At 33.9% G+C, this 10,847-nt stretch overlaps 1 protein-coding gene across 1 annotated transcript; it reads left to right on the top strand.

The window, feature by feature from the left end:
* Positions 1 to 6,250: 6,250 nt before the first annotated feature.
* Positions 6,251 to 10,633, top strand: LOC145056584 (uncharacterized). The gene is made up of 5 exons (XM_079004277.1): positions 6,251 to 6,616; positions 6,923 to 7,230; positions 7,315 to 7,371; positions 9,057 to 9,448; positions 10,136 to 10,633. The coding sequence occupies exons 1-5, from the start codon at positions 6,282 to 6,284 to the stop codon at positions 10,496 to 10,498; spliced, it is 1,455 nt and encodes a 484-aa protein (XP_078860403.1). The 5' UTR covers positions 6,251 to 6,281; the 3' UTR covers positions 10,499 to 10,633.
* Positions 10,634 to 10,847: the final 214 nt, after the last annotated feature.

The following is a 10,847-nucleotide window of genomic DNA, read 5'->3' on the forward strand; positions in this document are numbered from 1 at the left end:
AATCAAATCGTAAGTCATCATTTTTATAACTTAATTTAATATGATTCAATTTTATGAATTCATTTCTAAAAACAAATAGCTCAATAAAAACCAAGAAATAAACGCTTGGAAGTTCATGAAAATACTTAGAGTTTTTATAAAAGTTAAAGCTAATTTTTTATAAAACTTAAGGGAAGGCTTTAAGAGTGTACCCTTACCAAGAAAAGCCTCATAATAACCCTCTCTCCTCCCCAAAAATTCAGCCATACACAACCTCTTCACTCCTCCTCCTCTCTTTCTCACTCATTATTGTTCCTTTATGCAAAATCTCGAGGTCAGATTTTGCATGTCAATGGGAGAGAGAAAAAACCGATCTTAGAAACATTTTCTGTGGGAGAGATTTTTCCAATTCATTTTTCATATGTTAACTAACATTTATGGAGCTTTGTAGCAGATTTTAATGAAGTATATCCCCAAAGAGATGACGAGAGAGATAGCCTATCCAGAGAGATAGAACCTCACTTTCTTTCCCTCTTCTCTCTAAATACACTCCACCACTTCTCTCTTCTTCTTAGAATCATTTCTCTCTCAAAAGTCCTTCAACTTCTAACACATCCACGAAATTCTCATCCATATTTTGATCATTTTTAGGCTTTTGAAATGTTCTTGAAGTTCAAAATCGAAGACAAGGTAGGATGCTTCACTCTCTTCTTCTTCTTCTTCTTCATTTTGATGTATATTTTTTTTCACTTTTTCTTTATAAACTCGGATTATATACCTCCTCTTTGGCTAGAACATTTTATTCCATCTTAGTGTTTGTAGATTTTCACCAAAACACATTGCACGTGTCATATATGGTGAAAATCCGGGACTAAACCAATGCTAAGATCAAAAGGAAACTAGTATGTTCTTGTGACTTCTAAAAATGGATTCAACACCTTCATTTTTTTTATATTTATCTTTTCATATAATAAAACCATTTCTAAGACATATTGGATGGTTGTTCACTCCATGCATGTGTTAGAAATCAGATTTGTGGTGCAATCCTAGTGTAAGATTCGGTGGTTCCAAGGAGTTCTCTATCACACGAATGAAACACCCACTTTGGGGCCTTTGATAACCCTAAATCTATGGCTTGGATACATGCATCTAAAAGTTTCTTGTTCTTCCGTAAACTCTAGTATATTATCATTATCTTTCAACCATAAAGGTTATGCATGTTGTTCTTGTGAACATATTACCCAAATGGGCACTTTAATCAACCAAAAATAACATGCATTCTGTAAGAAACAATTATTCTAATTTGAACATCCATATCTCACTCATTTCCTGACCAAATCACAATATTCGTTTTCTGAACCGTGTTCCTCTAAGTTAGCTTTCGAACCCAAGTGGTCTCACTGTAAAACATTAAGAATTCGATTTTTGAAGAATTTTACAAAATAGTTGCGCAAACAGAACTTTTTCTGTGATCCCTAGTATTTCATTACATGATCAAAGACCTGAAACCCCACAATAAATCTGGATAAATTTATTTTAGGAACTTGACACATTTATCTCAGAAGACCTAAAATTTTATGAACAAACACTTTACAGTAGTTTATACAAAAATTGTTGAAATTCCAGCTACATTTGGAACTCATACACTAGTTAGTGCTACATTTCTAAACTTGTTGGGGTTGAATACCCCCATTAAGCTCCAAAATAATTTTTAGCCAAATTGTTTTATGTACCCTACAGCTGGTCAAAAAGATCATCAATTCGTGGACGTGGGTAACGGTTCTTTACAACCAACTTTTTCAACTCCCAATAATCTATACACATGCGATGATACCCATCATTCTTCTTCAAAAAACAGGATCGGTGCTCCCTAGGGTGAACTGCTTGGTCGGATAAACTGCTTGCCCAATAGTTCCTGGAGCTGAGGTGACAACTCCTGCATATCGGGTGGTGCTAATCGGTACGAATCCTTAGCAATCGGCACTATACCGGGGAACAAATTGATCCTGAACTACACTTGCCTCGCAGGAGGCACACCGGGTAAATCCTCTGGGAAAACACTAAGAAGGTACATAGCGTAAATACAATCATAAGCATATATATAATCAAAAGCACAAGAGTAGGAAATGAATTCAATAAGAAGGTACATAGCATAAATACAATCATAAGCATATAAAAAACAACTTGATAGAATAATAAATGAGAACATATCGGTAACGATGTTAGGCTTCACCTTGGCCTCCCCCGCTATGAGTTGAAAAGAAAGACCCCTGGCATTCAGGGCCTCGGCTCTCCCCCGTCGTCCATCTGTAATCCCTAAAGTATCTAGGGTTAGAGCCTGCACCGGTCTTACAACGAGCAAGGGAAAGTTGTCATTCACATGGCCAACCTGATCATAGTGGTATAAAATCGTGGTGCTCGACACTAGGGCCTGTTGACGACAATCTCTAGCAATATGGTCCTCCCCGCCACATTTGTGGCACCCAAAAGTTGATCGACAAACGCCCTCATGCACCTTCCCGTACTTGCCACAAGTGCGGCCTCTCTGACCTCCAGATCGCAAAAAAGTGGGCTTGAATCGCTTTTCCATAGGTTGTGGCTGAACCGGAGCTTTAGCCTAGTCGTCACGCCGTGGCGACCTAAGGCCATGCCGTGGGCACTAGGCTCCTAACAGCTTAATAGGTTAAGTAGTGTTCTTCAATTCTAAGGGTTCCAAAGCTCATATCTGGTCCATTATTTAGTCCAAGTGGATAAAGTTTCCAACTTTATCCCTTTAGACTCTCCAAGAGATAGAAATCTCACTCCTAGGTCCAAAAAGGGGCAAAATGCAAGTTGGCTTAAACCAATAAGCACTTAATCTTGAAGACCTATGGTCCAACACTTCCAGAAAGGTTTTTAGCATCATAAATAACATGAAAATCATGCTTTCCAGACATGCATGTCTTGAACTCCCATTAGGTCAAAAAGAGGGTTTATCGACAAAAATCCATGCATGACACCAAAAATCATTACTAATCCATATCCAAAGCACAAAATACCCTCAATGGCCTGGAGATTCATAAAGTTTCAAACTTTATGAGATCTCACCACTCCAAGCAACAAGAACATGATGATTTAGAGACAAAACTAAAGATCTAGCAACCTATCATAATAAAAATGGAGTCTTGGACACTTACAAAGATCCAAAAAAGTGCTACAATAAAGGATGATGACTTGCTTGCTAAATCTTAGCTCACTTATTCTTCTTTCTTCCTTCAATGGCTTCACATGACACCAAAAAGGGCTTAAATAAAGGAGGCAGGGGATTAGGGTTTCTTAGGTCTCAAGGAGGCTGATAGAGGCTGAGGGTGAGCAAACCCTAGCATCCTCATTCCTTTAAATATGTAGCAAAACCCGAAAAATAGGGTTTATCAATTGCCAGCTGCCATGTGGTGACCATATATTGCGACGTCGTTGTGGCTTAAATGAACCCGCAAATCTTATCTTGATTTTTCATGTCGTCGTGTGTCCACTACGCCTTGGCAAATCCTAAAATGCCAAAAATTGAAAATGTGAAGTACCTTGGGATCTGGGTATTACAAAACGCCCCAATCATTTTTAAAGATTCAATGTTGTTGCCGTTGAAAGAGCATGTATCCTCACACATCAAGATTTTTTGATCGACAAAATCCTCATCAGAAGGAGCAAGGATGCTTGTGCTCAAATGAAGTATCTTTTTACCCATGTATTAAAAAAGAAAGCAGGAAAATAAGAGAGAAAGAAGCATGCGATTTATCTTAAAGATGACTGGTAATGCTTGAGAGAAAGCTGGAAGAGGTAAAGAAGCATTAGTAACCACTATGCCCTATTTATTCGAATCACAGAGGAGAGAGGGGGGGGGGGAGATGACATTACATGATAAACATTCCTATTAAACGGATAAAATTCTATCCGTTGGAGTTTAATTTTTGAAATGTTTATCTCAATTTAATTCTAAAATAAATTATACACTTTAAATATTCAGAATTAATTCAAACATTTTGCAGGTATAATTTGGGGGCAACTGTTAGGGGTCAATATCCTTAAACATGTTCAGGATCTCAGATCTTAAAGTGGATTCAGGATCCTAAAACATGTGTTTTAATGAGTCAGGATCCTGAATATTACCAATATTATTTCGTAATGAGATTAAAGAATATATTTTTTGTTCATTATTCACATGTGTAGAAATAGTAAACACAAGACGCGTCTACATTGAAGAATCGCTCCAGTCAAACTTAAAACCTAGAGTTACCAAGGAAGATAACGTGCAAGAGCTCGTTCAATAGGATCCCGACAATATCAGACATCAAGTTAGTCAACCTAGGCTATAAATACATATGTATAAATCTCACAACACACACCTAGAGTAACTGAATCACTTGTAATTGTATTCTTAAACACATTTCTATAATTTACATTTCAATTAATAAGATTAAACAAGGTGAGTGATCATTATCACATCCTAATGTTTTATGTCGGAGATTCTAGCAATGATCAAGGGATTTCATTATAAGACGGTTTGTGTTACTTTCATTTCATTTTCATATTCATATTAATTGCAACATCACAACCTCTCATACAATTTGGTTGATATATCGTTGATCATTTTTTTTACCAAAACAGTAGTAATAATATTTATTAAAGATAATCACAAAAAATCCCAAAAATGACATATAAATTATAATTATTGTGTTTTTAATAAAAAATATTAGTTTTTTTTAGTGAAAGAGATGTATATAATATCTTTATTTTATGTTTTTAATAAAAAAAATAAGTTTTCTTCAAATAAATTTAATATATATATATATATATATATATATATATATATAATAATAATAATAATAATAATAATAATAATAATAAAATCTCCACAAAAGTCCTTAAACTTTAACTTTATTAATGAAAAAGATATTCATTATTTTGTTTTTGCAATTTAACCCTTAAAACCGACACCAAGTGGGTACAATGACTGATTTGCAAGTTTTACGAGTTTCAAAAGTTAAATTACAAAAAGAAAATCATGGATGATTTTTTTGTTAATATAGCCAAATATAAAAAAAATTTGTTTTTTTTTTTTTATAGATTTCCCTATTTTTTCAATATATTTTCTTACTATACAATATCCTGGTGTTCGATTAGATTACAATGATGTAAATTACGTTGCGGCTTCACTATTTCAAGAATGAACTAAATATAAAATGGACTAAATATAGAAGGTAAATTGATTTATTAAGGTAATTAACTTTTTGGTTTGTTCACATCTGGGTAACTATTTTTTTTTTTTTTTTGTACATATCTAGATAGTGAACTTGTTGAAAGTGTTCACATATGATCATTATGACCGGATGTGAGCACTTTCAATAAGTTTGTTACCTAAATGTATACATAAAAAGAAGTTACCTAAATATGAACAAAACAAAAAGTTAATTACCATGATAAATCAATTTTCATTTTTGTTAAGGTAGTCGATCATAATGTTTGCAATATTAACATATCCAGTTAAATATCCTTAAAACAATATTTAGGACCATTTATGAGCATATAAATTAGTTACGACATGTTGGGAGTCATTTCTGGTAGAATAATTATCAAATAGTTATAGTTATATATATATATATATATATATATATATATATATATATATATATATATATATAAAAGCAATGCTATAGATGTAGATAAAAACCACTTCTATTTTTTATATTTTAAATTCATATAATACATGAAGCAAACTTCATTGAAGATGTCTTCTTTTTCATGTTATTGGTCTCGATCCGTGATATTTTTAGTTTCTAGTAAATTTGAATTTTTATATTTAATATCTTAAACAATAAAATTTTATAAAACGACGATGTGTTTTTTTTCCTGTCAAATCTAATGGTTTTTTTTTTTAATTTACCAAAATAATATATTTTATAAAGATATTTACAAAAATGGTATGATTTGAAGGTAAAATAAAAAAAATTGATTTATCAGGGTAATTATGTTTTCGTTTTGTTCATATTTAGGTATTTTTTTTTTGTATATATTTAAGTATCGAATTTAATGAAAGTGTTCATATATATGACAATTATGACAAGATCTATCTTGTTACAGCCGGTCATAATATCATACGTAACCACTTTTAAAGATTTGTTAGCTAAATATATAAAAAAGAAAAAAAAACCAAAGTAATTATCTTAATAAATCAATTTTCAAATATAGAAATGGGAGGAAGGGTAAATTGGGGACTACATAAACTAATATTTTGGCACACTCTTATGCCAAGGGTTTGATGTTGCATGAGGCCGCCATCTTTCAAAATGGAAGTTCCGGCGGACCACCAATACCATCATCGCGACATTAAGCCTCTGCTTCCTCCTCATACAATGCCACACCACCACCACGATCCGCCTATTGAAGTCAACGAACTTCCACCTGCCAAATTCAAACCTTCTTTAAAGGCAGCAGCTGATTCCGATGAAACGGAATACTCAACTTCATTCGCCGACACTGCATCTACTAACGATAACAATTCTTCTGCACTGAGTGACACCGAAGTTGAGTCCAAATTGCACAGCGACACCAACGGTTTCTCCTCTTCGTTTGACGAATTTGGCGGTGCTTTCCGAGTGAGGTGTGTTTTTGTTCTTATCAATTCAATTCCTTTTCATGCAGAAAAAAATAAATTCTAGTCAGCTCTCGAGTAGTAAATATGAAGTTAGTGCTGCAGAAGATGCCAATTGAGTAAATTCATATCAAATTTGGATTATTGCAGCAATTGACATGCTTAACTTGTCACGGCTACAGTATCATTCTATGTAATGAACAAGGGCTTACTATGAATGAATTTCTTTTAGTGATGTGTGTAACCTCTTTAAACATGTGCCGTTTAGTGTCTTGTATCTATATATCGAGCTGATTGTGGTTCCAATTTCATCAGGAGGAAGAAGTTGACAAGTCACTGGAGAAACTTTATACGGCCAGTAATGTGGCGTTGTAAATGGGCAGAACTAAAAATAAAGCAATTTGAGTCGCAGGCATCTCAGTATGCGAAAACCATAGCAGCATATGATCAGACTAAACATTTGGCTAACCAATCTATTCCTGAAGGGTTTACCTCAAGGTCAATGCCATTTACTTGTCAAAGGCACCATAGTAAATTAATGAAAAGGAGGAAAAGGGTTAGAGTGGAAGACACAACGGATGCTAAATTTTACATGTCAAAGCACATCCTTTTCTCCTACCATGGTATATTTCCCCTTCCTGACCATTGTTTCGTTTTGTAACCTTGTTTGATTGGGTATGTGATACTTGCATATTCATTTATTTCAGAAAGTAGGAAGTCGGATACAGATGGAGCCTCTATCACAGAGGATTTTGATGACCCAGGTAAGTTTGATAAGTAATATGGAAGATGTCAAATTTAACTTATATAGATCATTTTCCTCTTTTTTTTTTTTTTCTTTTTTCTTTTTCATATGTACATTATCTGGAACCCAAACAGAACAGTAGAAAAGCTTTGTTGTTATTGGATCTCATTCTCCATTGGCCATGGATGATGATCTACCAATTTTCAGTAAAAAAAAATATCACTTTGAGAGGCAATGCCTATCTTGTTACTTTTGATTTTATCTTTCATTCCTCCACCTTCATCTTCCCTTTATATTTTATAGGAGATTGAATTTGAACTTGGGGCAACTCCTTTTCAGACTCAATTCCCAAGTGATCACCACTAGGCCACCTTCATGGTGGAGGTGTAAGTTCACCCTAATGAGATGAGATTTAGCAGTTGTTTTAGAAATTTAGAATGCCTGCCAGACAACAAAGAAATATATTTATATATATATATATATATATATATATATATATATATATATATATATATATTAGAAATTGTACTTGAGAGAATATTTTGTTAGTACTAATACTAGACTTGACATGTTATCTGATACCAATTCAAAAGGGCTTCTGCCAAACCCAAATGCGTACACTCCCTTGTCCCTATCCTACTGTACCCCATCCTTCAATAGGCCCAATGAAAATAATAAGGATTAGTAGTGTGAGAGTGAGAGTAACTGGCAAAAGAAACAGATTCTAGCAAGTTGGAGCTTTAACTCCTAGTGCTTAAGGCCACACAACAATTACGCATATAGGCTTTTGTTTCATACAAGTTAGTATGTGTTTACTTGAAGAATCTGATTGTTGTAACTTGTTAAGTTATGTTTGTTGGTTTGGCTATGCATATTAACTCTTTCCTTAATTACTTGCAATTGCATGTCATATTCAGTTTTATATATTGCCCAATATTCCTCCTGTATCCGGTACACTGCTCTGAGAATCATTGATCTGGCTAGTGGCTAGTTTTCATAAAATTAAGTAGTTGTTCCAGTACTGTCATGTTAAATAGGTTTTATTGAATGTCAAGTTTATGAAAAGTCGGTCCCACCAAGGAAATTTTATTTGATATAAAGGAGGGTGCATTAAGACAAGTAATCTGTAACAAACGGAAGCATGTATATTTCAAATCCAAACCTCACACATCTAATGTTTTGAGATGATTATTTATGATGATGATGATACGAATTAAATTATTTCCTTACCTGGAGTAGATGGATTCATAAAAAACTTTGTAACAATCATGTGCTTGTATTCTTACAGACTCTCCTCAGTCTCAGTTGTAAACCTTTCTTAGCATTTGGAGGTGCAGTGAAGAATATTATTGGCTTGTAATTGCTTGGTTTCTTGTATATCTTCCCTTTATTATGTTAGGTCATTGATACTCAAACTAAATTATTATGTTAGGTTGTTGATACTCAAACTAAACTAGTGTTTGTAATTTAAAAAAAAAAACTGTTTCATTTACATAATATAAATATAAAAATATTCATTCCAACTACGCATGATGATGGAATGTAATGACTAATGACTAATGAATAATGACTCATTCAATTCCAAACAAACATATATATGAGTTGCAGTTTCATCTTGTTGATAGTGTTTTATTAGAAAATTTGTTGGAAGGTCGGTCAGATCTAACTTTGGCTTCTTGTTGAAAACAAAAAAAAAAAAAACAGTTTTGACAGGACAAAAGGCAACTAGTCAAGAGGAGTTAGGGTTTGAAGTTGGTAACAAGTGGTCATTTCTTGAAGATAAAGATAAAGATAAAGATAATGAAATGGAGTACATACTTGGGAAGATTGATATAGCTCAAACCCGGGTTCATAAATTAAAGTCCCAACTTGATTTGTTGATCTCAGAGAATGTAAACCATTTGGGTCCTACTTTCTCTACTTGCAACAATGGAGGAGGAGGAGGAGGAGGAGGTTCTTGTGAAAATGGTGTTTCTAATTCTAGCTATGGAGAGGCTGCTTTTCATATCCCTGATATAATTGAAAGCACAGTCGGCCTTCCATCATCTGTTGATGTAACACATCATCAGTCACATGTTGCAGATTCTTGCGAAAATGTAAGTACCCTTTTCCCACATCAAATCATCCCTACTTTCAAATACCAATGGGGTAGATTTTCAAGCTAATACTACTACTAAGAAATAATTTGGCTATAATAAAAGAAATTTGTAAAGTGTATTGCTATTTTCTTGCATCTAGTCTTTATTTGTTTCATTTTAAAAAGCTTTGGGTTGATGCCAAAAGTTGTTACTATTTTTTCTATGGGTTAATGTGTTATAAGGATAATAAACTTTATTATGTGTACATATCAGTCACTTATGTTTCTTTTACACATTTAGTCACTTATGTTTTTTTTTTGTACACATATGACCATTAGGTTTAATGGTCATATATGTCTAAAAAAAAAATAATGGCCATATGTTCACAAAATTGAAAATGAGGGTAGTTAGGAAAAATCTAGGTTACATGGGAAAAGGCAAAGGATTGGACTCCTAGACTCTTATGCCAACAACTAAGATGGTGGCCGTGGGGTTTTGCTTCAATAACCTTTTTTTTTTTTTTTTTTTTTTTTTTTTTTTTTTTTTTTTTTTTTGTCAAAGTAGCCTAGCCTTGGCAACCAAGCAAGTCCCAGAATGGCGTCAGAATTTGTGAACCAAAAGCTCTTTCTGATGGAGTTTGGAGTTCCAGTTAATGGATCGAGGTTTATTGTAAGATATGTTTAATTGATAATGTTAAATGTGCAGATTGTGGACAACATGGTGGTACATAGTAACCAAGGAGATGAAGCAGAAAAGCACAACTTGAGAAATTGCCAACTAGTTGTAGTAGTAAAGCAAGAAGGAGAAAAAAGTGAAGAAGAAGAAGAAGGAGAAGGAGAAGATGAACAAGATGAAGAAGAAGAAGAAGAAGAAGATGAAGAAGAAGATGATGAAGAAGAAGAAAACACACATCCAGGCATTGGCATTGGTGAAGAGCAATCAAGTATGATAACATCTTTGGGCACGGGATTTCAGATTCCAAAAAACAAAAGAAAGCGAGGGGAGCGAAAACCTGGCACAGCTAATTGGAGTAAGCAATGCCCTGGAGAGCCTGATACTAGTTACTAACTAACTAGTTGTAACTTATGTTATATGCATCCTAAATAAGAATTTCTGTTTCATTATCACTGTCTGTAACCATATGTATCCATTTTCTTTCTTTAAAAAAACCCAGCCACAAAGATTCCATCTCCCAACCAAAAATGTTCTGTTCTTTCCTTGAGGTCGGGAACATTATGTAAGCAAGTGTTGCAAAACTCGGCCTAGGCGGCCGGTTAATCGGAATCCGGTAGGGGCCGATGCGTCAAATTAGGAATCGGCTATAAAACTCGGAATTGGTCAAAATCGGTCAAATCGGAAAAATTGGAAAAACTTGGAAATTTCGATTTTTTTTAAGAAAAAAACATGTAATTCTTAT

The sequence above is a fragment of the Lactuca serriola genome, chromosome 6 (assembly GCF_051521515.1).
Source record: "Lactuca serriola cultivar US96UC23 chromosome 6, Lser_US96UC23_V15, whole genome shotgun sequence".
NCBI classification, from domain to species: Eukaryota; Viridiplantae; Streptophyta; class Magnoliopsida; order Asterales; family Asteraceae; genus Lactuca; species Lactuca serriola.